Source organism: Drosophila innubila (assembly GCF_004354385.1).
Source record: "Drosophila innubila isolate TH190305 chromosome 3L unlocalized genomic scaffold, UK_Dinn_1.0 0_D_3L, whole genome shotgun sequence".
NCBI classification, from domain to species: Eukaryota; Metazoa; Arthropoda; class Insecta; order Diptera; family Drosophilidae; genus Drosophila; species Drosophila innubila.
The window spans coordinates 18,250,873-18,268,417 of NW_022995376.1; the positions used below are offsets into that span (position 1 = coordinate 18,250,873).

A 17,545-nucleotide genomic window follows, 5' to 3' on the forward strand; every position below is an offset into this window, starting at 1 on the left:
CCACCCTCGCATAGACCCTACATACTCCTCTTATCTACATAGGTGCCAAGTGGCACGCATGACGCGAGCTTTGCAACTCTTTGTAGCCGGGGCAACCGTTGCTTGCGCCTCATGACGTGTCTCATGACTGTTTTATTTGAATTTTGGAGAAAGGCCATATGGCGTTTTAATGGCCCATAGACGCAGGAGGAGGCAGCAGCTGCAGCAGCAACAGCAACAGCAACAGTAACAGCAACAGAAAATGCAGACACTCGAGTTGTTAAGTTGCTGAGTTGTTGAGATGTTGCTTCGTTTGCTTCGTTGCTTGCTTCGAGTGTTGTACGAGTAGTTGGACCGCTAACGGGGCCCAAACTGTTGTTGCTATTCGTTTGTGCCCAGTTAGCGATAGGCCATGACGTTCAAATTTATTTTTAACAAAAAAAAAAAAGAATTTGTTTAATTTACTTATTGGCAAACATAACTCGTTTGCTTTTCGTTATCTACAAAACTTTTGGCAACATAATGAAAAAGAAGAGAGAACCAAATCAAAGAACCTCAAAGAAAACATTTTACGCATAGTTATTAATAGACTTGAAAGGAAATTGTCAAAATTGTTTCTTTACAAGTTGTTCCTTTTGAATCAAAAAGAAAGGTAGCAAGAGAGAAGTTATCAAATAAAAGATGCCCTACACACCATTCGTCTTGAAATTTGCAATTTAAATGCTAAACAATCTAGAATTAGTTTTCATTAATTTGTTTCTGCTCTTGATTTTAAAAATGTTAAGATGAGTTTAAAGATATCATAATTTTATAAGGAATTAATTAAAATAATTTATTTAAATTAATTTAGATTTAATTGCTGGTCGGAATCGTGTCAAAGCAAACATAACATGAGTTATTCTCCAGCCAGTGACAAAATGAGTTATTGTATCTATCAAATACGTTCGTATCTGATCAAAGCGATAAGAGTATTTTAACATCGTGTTAACCATTTAATTAGCTCAACTGCTGTGGCGTTGACTTCGCAGGTGATTAGCAATAATTAAAACGAATTTTAAGCTAAACAAATCGCAAAAATATTAAAAATACGCGTATGTGCGTCCCATCCCATAAAATGTTTGACTAATGTTAATTGCTTTGGGGTTATGTGAGTTCGGATTGAAGTCCAGCTAATGACTGTGGGCAGCTGGCAAAACGATTGAAGCTATGCGAATGCTAAACTCACTGAATTTAACATAAATTTTGCTATTTTTAATGCTTTCTCGAAAACTTGTCTAAAAATAACAAATGGCTGCAATAAACTTGTTGTTATTTTGCCAGCTGTTGGAAAATCAACGCATTAAGCCAAAAATCAATTAAATTAATAATATACCAATATTTATACTTAGACAAATACAAATACATATATGAGCTGGGCGCTGTCAGTGGGCGGCACGCACGCCAAAATGCCACGCCCTATACACAAAATTGTATTTTGGCTAAAGACAACAACAAACAGTTAAACTAGAGATGACACAAAAAACAAGACAGCTTTTTATGGTGTTTACTTATTTAAGTATTAAAATAATAATGGGATAATAATAAAGTGGTATTTATTAGTAGTTGAACTATTAAGTTAAACCGGAAAATAATTATATGTATTTCTAAGGTACACTGAAAAAATTACCACCTTTTAAAATTTAAGAAGATTTGTCTTAAATATTATGTTTTTAAAATAAGACGATTTTAAGACCATACTACTAGTACTAAGAATACTAATCTACAAAATCGCAGTTCTTAATATAAGAATAAAAATCTTAAATTTTTAGGAAAGTATAATAATGTTATATTTTATTTGGAACCAAAAGTGATCCCATGGCGCTCTTTTTATTAATTAACCAGCCAGAATGAGTGTAAATAATATATTAGCATAAAACAAAAAAATATATATATTTAAATTTTTCTAATTTATTTAATGTTAAGAACATTTATTCTAATAGTAATAAGAACCTGGTCTTATTTGAATTTAAGAATTTTATGTTCTCGTCGCATTTTTAGACCAAAATTCTTAGTTTTGCGACGAAAATCTTGATTTAAGAACATTTTTTTATCAGTGTACATTTATATAATTATATTTACGACTCTCAACTTTGTTTTCATTCACTTGCAACCCGTGACCATCTCTATGATCCCAACACTCTCTGGGGGAGGTTCGAGTTCGCCATCCCTGCCACCGCCCATGCGATGTTCGTGCAACCATTTCGTTGCGCAAACGTTGCCATATGATATGACAAGCCTCCTGGCCACCTGGCCACCTGGCCACCTGGCCACTTGGCCAACTTGGTAAGGCGCGCTCTCTAGTTGAGCACCGAAGTTGACACCCCACTCGGAGCCACCCAGTGTGTATTCGTATCTACTATATGTAGTTTAACTAACACACCCATGGGAAATATAACATCGACACGCAACAATTACCAGGCCAGAAGATGATTATGCTGATGGGTTAGGGCCCAGCTCAGCACAGAACTCTGTCTCAATCTAGATTGCGATGGGGAGGCCAACCGGGTGTTAAATTTGTATTCTTTGTATTCTTTACGAGAGCGGCACGTTTCTTACCAAACTTCTAACCAAATTGTTGGCTGAATCAATGAAACACCGAGCAAGCAATTCGCACAGCTGCGAACTGTGGTCCGTTTTAGCCTCAAGACATTAGCACACAAATTGCCGGGCTATGAAAACTAATAATGCAATTAAAAGTTGACAATGTTGTCAAAGTTGTCAACTGTCAAGCGTAACTCAACAAGTGCAAGGTTTTTAAAACGCAAATAAGCTTAGAATGGCTACAAATAGCTACATAACATATATACATATATACTTTATTACATACACATATATTTATATATAGTCAACCTTACACCAAGCTATAAAATAAAGCAATAAATTGAAATTGTCATATTCTTATTAACATTTTTTTGAGAACAATAACTGGAGAACACGCATTTTCTACAAATCTGCAGCCATCAATTTATATTAAGAAACTTTATATATATATTTTTTTGTTTAATTAGAAACCTTATATCATTTTCATCTGACTTATTTATGCTTTGGCTCTACATTTATTTCATTTACAAATTTTCAATTTGTGATTAAATTTAATCTGAATCAAAATTGAAAAATTCAATTTTTTCCCATCACTGTCCGATTTTCCATTTCTCCCCTTGATAATTTTTTTTAAAAACTTTAAACTTTCAGAACTTTTTCAAATCTTACCCGATTTCCCTACGTAATGTCTGTTTTATCTGATTTTCTTGCGGACTGTTAATTTTATCATTATTTATCAGAAAATTGTTCTTATTTTTGACTGTGTAAATTTAAAAACTTCGCCAAGATAATGGATAGTGTAGTAGGCAAATGTTATATTTATTCAACGCAGACAATTTATTTAAGTTTTTAATGTTTTTCAATATCAAAATTGAAGTGTTTAATATTTATATCTTAATTTGGTAGCTAAGTGTTCATATCTAGCCATAAAGTATAAACAAAATAGTGAAGCGCAGTTTGAAAACCACAAAACGCGCAATAGTCATCACTTAAATAAAATATAATATGTACATTATAGACAGCTCCGGTTTTCCGTGTCAAATATGAGAATTTCTGCTGGATTCTGGATGATGACTCAGTTATAGTCGGTATAGTTTTCAACAGAAATGCCGACAAAAACTGAAACATTAAAAGTGTAAAGAACGCAGACCGCAAGTTGCATGCAACGGCAGAAATTGAAAGTTGCAGGAATTGATGCATCACTGAGGAGTGAGATCTGAGGACCCCAAAACAAACTGAACACGATGATGCACCGACGAACGGAAAGACCCAAAGACAGGCAGACAGACAGGCAGTCAGACGGATAGAACTTAGTGAGATGAGATGAGTGCTTGACTGAGAAATACCCCAACGATTCAGATTGTTATGCAAATCGATATACGGCATAAACTCAACTTCAAATTTGAATATCTTATCATTGGAGTTCAATGTCCCAAGCATCTCTGCTCCAATTCTAAAAGTTAAACGGCATAGAATTGAATATATAATGATTTTTCAAGAGTTTCCTTGATTAATATTGTTTTTTTCTATAAGATCATGTTACACAAGCAAAGAATCAGTATGTCAATCTAATTTATTGACATTTGTCTACTTCCGAGATGCTTATCAGCAATACAGACTCTCTCGACACAACCTCCTTGTACTTACTTTATGTGCTGGGTATCTCTGAATACAAAGAGAGAGGCCAAGAGAATAAGAGCGACACAGATCATATGTGCAATGAGTCAAGCTCTTTTGGCAGATGAATCTAAGTGAGGAAATCGAAATCTTAGCTTCAACGCCTCTATGAATTAAACAATTAAATGGGTTTTTTCATTATTATGTATTAAGCATTATTATTATTATTATTGTCGGCTCATTACGCTCGTGTGAGTTTCGCGTAAGAGTCAAATAGCATTTCAGGTTCGGGTTCGGTTAACATTTTTTTGCTGTTGTTGTTCTTGTGTTTTATATATATTTTTCTGTAGGTTCTGCGATGATCTCATCGATTGCATCAGATTTCGCACGGCATGTCGTTATGTGGCCCACAATTTAAACTGAAATTCTTGTTGCTGTTATTTTTCTCTTTGTAAAACACATATGCAGAATATTCAAAATTAGCTGTTAGCACGACAGTCGAGTGTTGATGAGACCGTGTCCCCGGTTATAACTCAATGCGAATCGCATTTAAGGCGAGCCCAAAAACCTCCAGCTAACAAATTGGTCAATGCCATCAGAAGAACATCATAATATATGATATAAGAAATACAAAAAGACACATAAAACTTGGACGGTCAGCGTGTGCAGCAAATTGATTGATCTGCAGCAAGTTTTGAAATGAAATTAACATTGGCCGCTGTTGGACTCGCAAAGTGGAATTGTTGCAAATCAATCAGTGAACTGGCACAGGAAATTTGCTGATTGGGCTTATTTTCTCAAGAGTTCACTCTGCAGACTGTCTTGATGGTGTCTGCGATACAGACTGAGATACAGATACATTCGTATCTCAAAGCGTTTCTCGTTGACAAAGTCGTCTTGTGAAAGCAACGAACCAGAACAATACAAGCCGTAAATTAACAGATTTACATATGACTCTATCTATTTGTTTGTTTGTCACTTGTGAATAGACTAGAGAAACACTCACATATCGAGAGAGAAACGTATAATAATCGAATTATAATAACGAATATTTTCACTAATAATTCCTCGCAAACGTGTTGGAATTTAGATACAAGTCTTTTTAGACTCATTCTGTCATCATTTGTTTTTGTTTTCTCATTTATTTTCTGGTTTTTGTTTTGTTGTAACTCATTGACCTCTCGTTTAACTTAAGCTGTGAAGTGGAATTTGTTTTTATTGTTGTATTTTTGCATTTCAAATGGATTTTTGACGTCAGCTGGAACTGCAACAAACGAGAACAAAACAAGCAAACAAACAAATTCTATGGAATGTGTCCCTGGTAAAAAATATTATGCAGATGCTATTGTTACAATAGCGACTATAAAAAATAATGTAAATAATAATTGTCAAATTCCTTATTTGAAAAGTAATTATTACACTGCAAGAATGGGTTGGGCTTATCTTAAAAAAAGTAACAATTTAAGTATATTCCTTTCAAAATAAAGTATTCAAATTTTTATACATAAACATATTTCAGTTAGGTTCAATTTATATATTCAGAGTAATATTTTTTGATTAACTTAAGATCAATTCTCTCAACTAAGCCAAGAATAGAAGTTGCATTAAAAATTTAGTTAGTCAATTTCCTGCAAAACTTTCAATGAATACACTTTGCCCTATAAACAAACTTTGTTCTAGACATCGATTTATAGAGGTAAACAACAAGTGCATGCTGGGCACTTTCACAGTACAATCCATTATCAGTTGACGTTGACTGTCGATATCTTATCAATCACATTTGGGTATGGGCCACGACAAATGCCATTTGTATGATTAGTCAGAGCCAAATCTTGTGTGGCATGTGATTAAAGGTGTGCAACTATTCGTACTTGAAATGAAGTCAAGTTTACCTGGCAACTGACTGAATTACGAGAGAGGCGGCAGACAACAGATACATATACATTTTTATTTGCCCGATCTGTTACTACATATGTTTACTATAGATACATATGTGCATACTATGTACATTGGACAAACAAACAAAATTAAACAAAAGCCGCGCAAATGTTTATATTTTTTAGCCATGCCAAGAATACAAAGCACAATCATTTCTATTTCCATTTTTTTCACACTTTTTTTTTGGTCGATTAATAAAAGCAGAGGAAGTCGATAGTATAGCATAGTATAGTTTATAAATAGCCAGAAGGTGATATTGATGTACGCGAGTTCGAGTATTTATGGACAGTTCGAAAGTTGTTAAGGACACGGAGATTACTCACCTTCTCGGCGAACTCCTCGCGGGGACGACGTGAAATTGTTTGCGCACTCATGAGCTCCTTTGTGGGCGATGGTGTCATGTTGTATGAAATGCAATTATATTTCTAATTATAATTACTATTAATTAAATTGTTATTTAACTGTTATTTGATTTGTTGTATTGCTTTTCGTTTCGACGCCTACACTACGATTGCGCGCTATTGGAAATAAAATTTTAAAAAAATCTATTAACAATTTCAATTTATTATCAATTTTATCAGTTTGGCAAATTGAGTTATAGAAATTATTGCGTAGTCGTTTAAAAATAAATCGCACAGGAAAAGTTTACTTTTTTGTCACTTTTTATTCTGTCTAATATTTCATTGTTTATTATTTATTGTTATTTACTAATGCCGGTTTGATAATGGTTTTGTTGTTGCTATTGATGACAGTCAGGTGTGACGTGTACCGTTAATCGACCTCAACGGTGTTTTCATAACTGAACTTATGGGCCCAAAACAACATTTAAGCCAAAGCCGGCCGGTTGAATGCCAAATTAGAGGCCAATTCATTTTGGCTTTAACTAAATTATTGTTGTTGTTTTGTATTTTTGTTTTTGGTGACCCTACAAAGCCACGACCTTCAGTGTTTTGCAATTTTAATTAAAATTCAATTGATTAAGCGTCGTTTTTTTTTTAATTAATTTTTTTTATTTTTAATTATGAGCTGCAGCAGTGGCAAAAAAAGGGCCGACGACGTCATCAAGCGACCAAGCGCAACAGTTTGTTGAAGGAGGCACAAACAACACACACACTCTCACACAGACGAACACACTCACATACACTGCACACACACATCTAGCCGTCACACACAATTACACACGCGGCACACACGCACACCGGTTAAACTTGTTATCGCGGCATGCAAAAGAACCTAAAACTCTAGGCCACAAACGAGTTCTGGAGCGGCACAGGGCAACACCAACAACAACAGCACAACAACAACACCAAGAGCACCCAACATTACTGAAACACAACTCAAGTGCTTTATTTTGATATGTTATATATATTTGTTGATATTTATTTTTGTTTTTTTATTATTTTTTTTTTTATATTTATATTTTAGTAGAATAAGAAACCCTTGAGCACTAGGCTTTGTGGCACTTAGGCCCAATGCCAAGTGCCTGATGCTTGGAAATTTACTTTTAAATTAAAAACAAACGAAAGTAAATCAACAAAAATGAAACGAAAACACAACACGACACGCTGCCAACGCGCTGCAGCTTCAAACACTTCAAAAGGCGAGCAACAACTAACAGCCGGGTCCGGGGCCGGCAGTTATAACTGCCGCTTCAGATTCAAAAACCAGAGGGAGTACAACAAGAGAGAAAGCTGTACAACAGCATATCGAAGACTGAATACTCTTAAAGCTTAAGAGAGTAATGAACGAAAGCTGTTTAAACCATTTAAAAAGAGATTCACAACTATTATAAGCATAAATTTCAGTTATTTATTTAGTATTATTAACATAACCATTATTGTAACTTTTATTTACATTTTGTAATCAGTATTATGAGTAATCATTATTAATATTGTATTTACATTATTATAAAAGAGTTTCGTTATCATTTTATGTTTAGTTATAATTTATATTTTTAGCATTATTTTCAGAGTAATACTTAAAATATTTTTGTCATAATAAACAGCATCAACTTAATTAATATTGTATTGTAATTTTTTATTTATTTATTTATTAAGAGTCAATTAAGAACAGTTGACTTAAGTTAAACTACAAAATAATAATTTTTGTTTTTTATAACTTATATTTTTGACATTAGTGTTAGAGTAATATTTTAAACACTTTTGGCATAAAAAACAGCATCTACTTAATTGTATTAAAATAGACATGATTTAATTAATTTAAATTAAATCTCAATTCAGTTTACTTGACAAATCTGCATTACTCTGCGAAAGAGTATAACAAGAGCGCATGCTCTCAAAGAGCGAACTAATGAGAGAGCATAGCCGGCTAATAGCCCATTCACACCAACAAGCATTTCGTTAAAGAGAATGTAGGAATTTGTTGAGCATGTCAGCATCTCTTAAGCGAATAGCAAGTTAAGCAAACTGATATGAACACAATCTGAATGATCTAAAGTCGTAGTTCATTTTGAAATTGATCAGGTCCGTTTATTTAGATTTTAAAAATGCATAGAATAATAAATTGGCTACAAGAAACTACGCTATGCGTGAGTGATCTGTTATAATTGGCACTAATACATAAGTAAATATCCTAATATCGTTATGCGGTCGATTATCGCCTAGTTTAGGTGACCGTAATTGCATTCTCCACTGTGCGTATCTGGGATTGCAGCTCCAGAATGTGCTGCTCAAACTTGTTGATGTCTCCCGTGATCTGTTGCAGACTTGTCAGCACATTCTTCATCTTTTCCCCGTCGATTTGCACCTCCAGCTCGCGAATCTCCTTGCTGACGTTGCCGGTGTTGGTAACGCACTCGACCAGCTCACTGCAATGCGCATGCAACTGGGCCAACAGCTTGTAGGCCTTCTTCGCATGCAGATCATGCTTGGCGCTCTGGAAGAGCAGATCATCCGTATAGTTGAATTGCCTTTCCAGCTGTGCTGCAACCACGTTGAGTTGCTTCTGCAGCTGACGAGTATCTTCCAGCACCTTGTAGATATCATCTCGCTGTTTCCGGATGTTGCCAATAAATTCGTGGATGCGACGCGTGTATTCCTTGCGTGGCGCCAGTTGCGTCTGCGTTGCACTGCGCACAGTGAGCTCATTGTGCAGCTGGGTCTTGGCCAGCAGCTCCTGTTCCAGTTGCTCAATGCCTGTGCGCACGCTCTGCACCTGCTGCGCTTCCTTGGCCGTCTTGAGTTGCTCCAGAGTGCTTAACAACGGACTGCGGTAATCCTGCCACTGCTGCGTCAGCGTTTGACGCTTAGCTTCGGTTGCACGCAGCAGCGCCTCTAGTTTGGCAACGTTCTCTTCGGGATCAGCCAGCACTAGGCAACTCCGCTCGTGCAGCTTGATTATTGCTTGTATGCTCTCCAACTCGTCGGCTGCAGCAGCTTCCCGTGTCCTCAACGTGTCCAGGCTGACATTAAGCGTCTTTCGCTGTGTCATCAACTTTTCTGATTCTGCGCGCAGCTGCTGCACTTGATCTTCCAGTTGCTGCACTGGCGTCGCCGGCTCCTTCTCCGTGCTCTCCGGCAGCCTATCGACTACCTGCGGTAAGGGACTAGGCGGCACATCCTCTGGCTCTTCTCGTGCACTTATGCCAGTCACTGCCGTCGGCACCAAATCACTCCAACGCTCCAAATCGTTTTTGTGCAACACTGAGGCAATGAGATCATATGAGCTGGAATCCACCTGCTGGAATATATTGGGCGCCAGCTGCTCAAAATACTGTTGCACCTCTTTGCTGCGTTCGGCCAAGTTGGCGACTGGAATATTCAGATTGAGATGAGGCTTAAATTCGATGCTCTGACTACTGCAGCCCTGTTTCTGTCGGTTGGCAACGGCGCGACAGAATTGGGGCACCCAAGGTGCCTTTAGTTGCTCGCTGAGCTTCTTGCGCACCTCCCGCTGCAGTTGCTCCCTGTCGCTGAGTGCTGAGTGTGCCTTGCCAGAACTATCAACATTCTGTCGCTCACGCGGAAGACGCTCAATGAGAAACATGAGCAGGCGTCGCAGCTCCACAGCGTTGGGATAGAGGAATATCTGGTAGCCAATATCACCACGGTAACCGGTCTCCTTGCACCGTTCGGCCAACACGGTGGCCACACTGAAACGCTGCGCCATCGCTCCTCCGGGCAAGGAGCGAGGCAGATCTGTCATTGTTGTCGGATTGATTTCCAACAAACAACTGGACACAGCTCGCACCACCTGTTCCGGCGTAAAGCTGGCCAATTGATCCGTCGACTCAATGCTGGCATCGATTTGTTGCAGCTGGTGCAAGATGATTTTATCCACTTCGTCCATTATTTTGATTTATTTCATTTTATTTTGGCATTGTAATAAAATTGGTCTCTTGTTTGCGATTGCTCGATAACATGCAAATATTTATCGGTGCGGTTGCAACTCTACGATTTGACATTCCCAACGAACGTTAACAAAACGGCGCGAAACAATTGAATTTAAATTCAAATTCAACTACAGCAAGCAGCAGCAATATTAAGCGAAAGTATTTGTCTAATTTTAGCCACATTATTTACAAATATCTATACACACACATACTAAGAACTTGTTCAACTGATTTATCTGTTGATATATTTGTTATCAGAGCTATTACAGTTGCCACACGGATAAGCAAAATAGATGAGTTTATGTCTGGCCACAAAGTATTTACGACGTAATCATACATATGTTAGAGCACATAAAGAATAGATACACTATGGAGACTGGACTGGACCAATACAGACTTGGCCCCCTGGACAGACACAATGGCCAGTTGGCGAGTTGTCGAATTGCTCAATCCTGACCACCATTGCTGGCCTTTTTGATAATGATATTTAACGCCAAATTACCATCCTCCGAGAAGAGCTCCACTGTTGATTTGTTTAATACCAAAAAATCGGCATTAGTATAAGTAACGAAACTTTCGCGTATGGATCGTGGTTTTGACTTCCATTTAAGGGTGCGATTGTTGGCTTCCAATGAAATGAGATAGTCAAAATCGGCAGCATCTCGCATAGTGCCGATCATGCGACAGGCGGCAAAATACTGTTGACAGCCCTCGCCAAGTTGCACCTTCTCCAAGGAGAGCAGAAAATGACGGCCATGACAGGACTGTATCATGGTCCAGTCCAGTGCGCCCACTTGATTCACATTGGTGGCCAAAAAGATAATATCGGTGCCCTCCATGGTAATGACATTCTGATGAGTGCTTACAAAATGTTTATACACATCTTTCAATGCTCCCTGCCACACACATTTCTCATCCGGATAGGGACAAAAGTATGGTCGAAATTCGCAATCCTCCTCATGGGCCTTCTTATCCGAATAGGATAGACGAACACGACAGCCATAGCAGGCATGTTTACAGGGAAATATTAATTTGGAGCCGACCTTCTCCATGGCCAAATTGCGTATATTACTCATTGGAACACGACAAACGGGACATACGTTCAACTTGTTGCGGCACTGCGAACAGATCAGATGCCCTCGCGAGCATTGCATAATTGGTGGCATCATATAGCCAAAGCATACTGGACACTCGAGCAGGGAAACCAGAAATTCTCTAGTTGCCGTCTCACTGGGTTTATCACAGTCACTGCTGTTACAACTATTGCTGCTACTACTGCTACTGCTGCTGCTACTCTCCATCTGGTCCAGCGTCGCGTCCTGCTCCTGGCTGCTGTTGTCCTTGGGCAGCGCTACAGTCGCTGCCTGTGGTGCATCAGGGGAAGGGCGCTGACGACGTGGTTGCATTTCTCGTGTTCTTGTTGTTGCAGATGTTGTTGTTGGATTGCGTGGGTATCTCAAAAATATCCACAGTCTAAAACTGGCAGCACTTGAAAATTTTGGGTTACGGCACGATTAGAGCATGCGAAATGCCAATCTACCGAGAGAGGAGTCTATAAAAAATAAAATCGAAAGTTTCAGTGTTAATTTTTCGTACGCTTGGCAATTTAGTTCTGTTAAAAAATTGTTTAAGGTTTCAAGATAACTAAAATTTGTTCGTCTGGTTGGCTGCAACAATTCCATGGAAATGGCCAGGCCTGCTGTAATCTAAATTATTAACTATATTGTTATTATTATTTATATAACAAGTAACGAAATAACGCTCAACGTAAATACCTCTGGAAAATGAAATACATAAAATAAATATATTTCAATATATCCTAATTTCATAAAAGCTTTTTCATTTTGGCAACTTATTTCAAAGTTTCGTAGACTTATTTCTGGTTTCATTTCAGTGGCTCATTAATAAGACTTTTCAATTTTACTAATCACGTTTATTTTTCATTTTCTGTAGTAGTTGTCATTGTGTGTGTGTGTGTGTTTGTTGTTAAAACTAAACATACTGCAGTTTATTTAAGAAAAATAACTGCCTAAGTTACAATTTCCAATTGCAATTTGTTGACATTGAAACTTAGGAAGAAAACATATAAAATCAACTGTTTGGGAGATCGGTCTAAACTATTTATATTTAAACATTAGATTGCTTTTTGCTTGTGTGTTGTTGTTGGGGACAAAATCTTAGTACAAAGAGTGTTTGTGTGTGTGAGTTTGTTTGTTTGTTTGTTGGTGTCTTTTTGGGAGGATGTTTCATCGTCGTAATTTGGAGTTGCGTTTAAAAAAAAAATGTTACGTTTCGTTTGGCATGAACAGAAAAATTGTCGCAAATTGTCGCTTACAACTCTCGAGTTATTACATAATTATCATTATATCAATAATGTTTAATTTTTGTATTTATTTTATTCTTGTTATTTGTTGATTTTTTGTTAAAAGTGATGTTTACTTTTATAGCATTTACATTTTATTTCGTATAAAATAATTTACATTAACTAAACTAGCTGCTCAGTATATAGATGTATATATGGATGTATCGTTTGTTGTGGTGTAGTGTGGTTGCTTGTGTGTGTTTGTTGTGTGTAGATGGTGGATAGTGGGCAGCTCCGCTCCAAGTGTTTTGCCCACGTAGATCGGCTTACAAACTAAATTAAACTAAAACCCACAATAAAAAAAAACTCTCTAGAATAAATCTGTATGTTTTTCTTACTTCCACATTTCCTTTGCTTGTGTTTTTCTTTTAATTAAATGAAATCCCTAAAGCTACTAATAATTATCGCCAGACGGCAAGTGACTGACAATCAGACAGACAGACCAACCGATCTACATACATACTCTATGTACATTCATTCACTCCACATTTCAAAGTCTTAGCGTTTTGATGATGATGCGACATTAAGTATATATGTATTATCGTGTATCGAAAATCGTATCGTTTTAAAAACGATGCACATTTATTTGTAGAAGCCAAAGCCAAAGCCACAACATGGCCTGGCCCGTTTAGACCAGAGATATGGTAACATTGATGCCCAGATTTCCATTGTCGGCAAACAGTTGCGCAATCGATGTGTCGAACACCAGACAATCCGAATTGTGTATGGCAGAGGCAACACCCTCGTGTATGGAACGTGGCATTGCCTCCCAGGTAAGACGGCGTCGATTGCCATTTAATTCAAGGCGATACACGAAATTCTCAGCCTCTTTGCGTGATCCAATTAATTGAACTATGGCAAAGAACTGTTGATGTCCGTCATATTTCTCTTGTTTCTCCAGTACGAGCATAAAATGATGGCCAAAACAGGACTGCATCATTACCCAATCGACGGCGCCGGGCAGATTAATGTCGGTGGCCAGAAATACAATATCTTCGCCCTGCAGCGTTGTGATACTCTTGTGTGACATCATCAGATGCTGCATGACTAGATCGAGCGGTCCCTGCCATTTGCATGAGGCACCCGGACAGGGACAAAGGTACGGCCGGCATTCGCAGGTCTCCTCGTGCTCGGTCTTCTCTGTGTAAACCAGTGAGGCAGTGCAGCCGTAGCCCGAATGTTTGCACGGAAACTTCACGTTTGAGGCGACCTTCTCCATGGCCAAATTGCGTATGTTGGCCAATGGGCCACGGCATGTGGGGCAGCATGTGAGCTTCGATCTGCATGACACGCACACCAAATGCCCGCTGGAGCATTGCAAGATCGGTGGTAGCACATAATCAAAGCATACGGGGCATTCGAAAAGGGATGTCAAATCGGCGGACATGCCCGCATCACCGCCACCGGCGGACGACAGTGAAGAGCTGGACGAGGACGATGTGTTCGCCGAGGATGTGTTGCCAGCACTGGAGCCGGTCGAGCTGCTCGTATTGGTGGCCACTACTGCCGTCGCTGCTGCTACTGCTGCTGCTGCTGTCGGTTCACGGCGTTTCGGATTTATTTTATTGGACATTGGACTTGCTGATTGCTGTTCTTTCTTCTATATGTATTGCCTGCTCCTCCAGCAATTCTATGACGTCCAAGCCAAACTAGTCTCACTGTGTTCGTCTGTGTCACTGCAATAGAAAAACAAATTCGTCACCTTTAAGTAAACAAAATAAAGCTTCAAATAATATATATTTATATAAACTGGAAATGTGTATAAAAATTTTGATAAATATGATAAATATTGTATGAATTACTAGAGAAACATTATTTTATAAAAAAGGATATGACGATCGGGATATTTAATCAATCTGTATTTAATTGGAGTCATATTGAGTGACAATCAATCAATAACCAATAATTATAATTATTTGGTGTACCGAAAGTTCAATTAATTCCAAACGTCCTTCGATTTGCTCGACAATTGTCGTTGACATTTCCAACACAAATTGTCAAAATATCCAATTGCATTCAACAATAATAATAATAAATATTAACACGTCCGTTGCGTATAGATTTTTAGCTTCTTTGTTGTTGTTGCTGAGTCATTTTGAAGGCCCGCAACTTCTTATACTGTGTACTGTGTGTGATATGAGACGAGTTTGGGGCGCGTTTACCTTACACGCGTGTAAACCACGCAAATACTTAAATGTCACTCTTATCAGAGTGTTGAAAAATGCGCTCATTAGGCTCGGTACCCGATTCCCACACATAAACGGACGTTCGCACAGTGATTCAATCTCAACCAAATTTGTCAAATTACAATAAACAATACACTATTGTTATCTTATGATATTCTCATCTCACAGAATATAGCAGAGGTTATCTTAGTATAATAAATATACATTTATTATTTTGAGAGGTTATTTAGTTATTAATATGAAATTTATATTTTTTAAAATATTTTCTTTTATTTTATTGTTCGTTTTACATGGAGTCTGTGTGAGCTTTAAAATATACTGATTCAAAAGAAGTGTAGCTATTCTCGGATATGTTTTATAATGGTCTTATAACCCTTATAATTATATGCAGGCATGTTCCGGTTTTCACTTTTAATTGTATAGTTTAAAATTACGCCGACTATATACAAATTCTGGTTTTCACTTTTTCAGTTTTAAATTTGCCAACTCAAAAGTGAATCCAATCCTCAAAATTTTTTCGAAATTAAATAAGAGCAGGTTTGAGAAATTAATTTTCGAAAAATCTTGCCAAAAGTGAAAACTGAAACAGGCCTGATAAATTTATTATCTTTCAAAAATTCTTATTAAATTAGTGATAATATATTTTGCTCAACTTGAATAAGGAAGAAAAATATAATTCACAAATTAATTGTTAAAATGTGAAGCTCTAAAACTGAAGCACAGTTTGGTAGCTCACTGTACTTCTTAAATTAACGACTCAATTACTACACAACAGTTTCAACTATAGTCGGAATCACAGTGCAACGGTCCAAAAATTGTGGGAGTATGTGTGTGTGTGTGAGTGTGTATGGAGTATAAACAAACGCGACGCGAACTGCGTCAACAATATGGACTGCGCTGCGCTTGTGGCAGCAATGAGCAACATACATAAGTATGTATGTGTATGTGTATGTATGAGGGTGGATAAGGGAGGGGTAGTAGTAGTGGTAGTGGTGGTGGTAGCGGCACATAATTAACATTTGGCTCTGGGGGCTGCGTACCGTAAGAAATTTCCATGCGGCAGTCAGTGGGACTCGTCGGCGGGGTAATTACTATTACTGCTGCAGCAAAGCCATGAATGTAATTAAGTTTTTTTATTTTTCCTTTTTTTTTTCAATGAGTTTGCAAAATCAAATAGAAAACGTACGACGGAAAGCAGAGCGATATGTTAGAGCAACAACAACAATGGCAACATCAACAGCAATATTGCAGATGTGTGTTTGTATGTATGTAAAAATAAACAGCTACAAAATAATCATAAACGTAAACTTACAAAGCTCTGTGTGATTCGTATGTGTGCGTGTGTCCGTGTGTGTGTGAGAGTGAGCGTAAGGCTTTTATCAGTCAGCCAGCATATATGTGTGTCTGTGCATTTATGCACATATGTGCATATTGTATATACTAATGTATATATATATATCCTCTGCGAAATGAACTTTTTACTATGTACTATGTATATATGTATGTGTATGCACATAAATCAATGCAATTGCAATTGCAGGTGGCAGCACTTCAGGTTCGCACGCACAAAACACACACAAAGAGAAAATTGAAAATTGTTTTCGTCGACTTTTTATATGAACATTCACAGTTCGGTTTGGTTCGGTTCGGTTCACCTTGCGCCAAACTCGAAATTCAGGCGTGCGCTAATTTCATTTTATTTTTTATCTAATTTTCTTTTATACGCTCGCGCACACACTCATTGAATAATATGGCTACATATATGTACATGTTTGCTGCTGCTGCTGCGCTTCGGTTTTTGTTTTTGTTGTTTTTTTTTCTTAGCGTGAATATCATCTGTTTGGTTCGGCTTCGTCGTCCATCGGTTACATTTTACATACGGGACGCAAAGCGAAGTAGACAAACGACAACGACTGCGACGGCGACTACGACGGAGGAGGGGCAGCGGCAGTGGCAGTGGCTTCTTGTACTGCTGCTATAGCCAGTAGCCAAAGTTTGAAAAATTCTTTATATTATATTGTGCGCTTTGCGAGCGCTGCCCTTTTTATTGCACAAACACTTTCCCGAAATTCAGTCTATTTAGTCATTACAATTAAAATTGCAGGCACAACTATTTTGCTATTAGCACGTCACACACGCGTATTTCCTTGGCTATTTTTTTATATTATCTTTAATTTTGTTAAAAGACGTTGCCACCTGGCAGAGAAAAGCTGCCATTTATTTAAACGTTGCCAGACCTTGAATTCTGATTTAGATCTTTTCTCATATTTTTTTATTTTTTCAAGACTGGTCGTTTTGGCAATTTTTTAACTTTTAAAGCAAAAATTTGCTAAAGAATTTTTGTAAAACTTTTTAATTTAGAAAATATAGAAACTACCTTAAAAAATAAAAACTATATTACCGATAGATCGAACATCTGGCAGCCTTTCTGTTCAACAAAAGTGTTATTTTTCCAAAATCTATGTTTACTTGGGAACATAGCTGTTTTTTTCATGCAGGTTTGCTTAGTTCTAGAAGAATAATTGATAGCAA

General features: G+C 37.5%; 4 protein-coding genes across 6 annotated transcripts in view; all 4 read right to left on the bottom strand.

The window, feature by feature from the left end:
- LOC117789066 (four and a half LIM domains protein 2-like) overlaps positions 1 to 7,742 on the bottom strand; it is a 57,987-nt gene extending 50,245 nt beyond the window's left edge. Inside the window, exons 1-2 of the mRNA XM_034628082.1 lie at positions 7,617 to 7,742; positions 6,438 to 6,632 (exon numbers count right to left, since the gene is read on the bottom strand). Coding sequence (XP_034483973.1) covers positions 6,438 to 6,515 — 78 coding nt within the window. The 5' untranslated portion in view covers positions 6,516 to 6,632; positions 7,617 to 7,742. The remainder of the gene's footprint in view (positions 1 to 6,437; positions 6,633 to 7,616) is intronic.
- An 835-nt stretch (positions 7,743 to 8,577) lies between these two features.
- On the bottom strand, positions 8,578 to 10,561 carry LOC117787792 (coiled-coil domain-containing protein 22 homolog). Its single transcript, XM_034626404.1, has one exon. The coding sequence runs from the start codon at positions 10,420 to 10,422 to the stop codon at positions 8,740 to 8,742; it is 1,683 nt and encodes a 560-aa protein (XP_034482295.1). The 5' UTR covers positions 10,423 to 10,561; the 3' UTR covers positions 8,578 to 8,739.
- A 128-nt stretch (positions 10,562 to 10,689) lies between these two features.
- Positions 10,690 to 12,125, bottom strand: LOC117787793 (probable E3 ubiquitin-protein ligase sinah). The gene has a single exon (XM_034626405.1). The coding sequence runs from the start codon at positions 11,869 to 11,871 to the stop codon at positions 10,912 to 10,914; it is 960 nt and encodes a 319-aa protein (XP_034482296.1). The 5' UTR covers positions 11,872 to 12,125; the 3' UTR covers positions 10,690 to 10,911.
- A 1,047-nt stretch (positions 12,126 to 13,172) lies between these two features.
- Positions 13,173 to 17,185, bottom strand: LOC117787140 (E3 ubiquitin-protein ligase sina). 3 transcript variants are annotated; one of them, XM_034625579.1, is made up of 2 exons: positions 16,326 to 17,185; positions 13,173 to 14,503 (listed from the first exon to the last, which is right to left on the bottom strand). In XM_034625579.1, the coding sequence occupies exon 2, from the start codon at positions 14,398 to 14,400 to the stop codon at positions 13,456 to 13,458; it is 945 nt and encodes a 314-aa protein (XP_034481470.1). In that variant the 5' UTR covers positions 14,401 to 14,503; positions 16,326 to 17,185; the 3' UTR covers positions 13,173 to 13,455. The 3 variants fall into 3 exon arrangements, with proteins under 3 accessions (XP_034481470.1, XP_034481472.1, XP_034481471.1); XM_034625581.1 differs by lacking the exon at positions 16,326 to 17,185 and adding an exon at positions 16,054 to 16,277; XM_034625580.1 differs by lacking the exon at positions 16,326 to 17,185 and adding an exon at positions 14,753 to 14,970.
- Between the last annotated feature and the right edge of the window lie 360 nt (positions 17,186 to 17,545).

Coding starts and splice junctions, on each gene's coding strand:
- LOC117787792 (XM_034626404.1), bottom strand. CDS start 10,422: ATGGACGAAGTGGATAAAATCATCTTGCACCAGCTGCAACAAATCGAT.
- LOC117787793 (XM_034626405.1), bottom strand. CDS start 11,871: ATGCAACCACGTCGTCAGCGCCCTTCCCCTGATGCACCACAGGCAGCG.
- LOC117787140 (XM_034625579.1), bottom strand. CDS start 14,400: ATGTCCAATAAAATAAATCCGAAACGCCGTGAACCGACAGCAGCAGCA.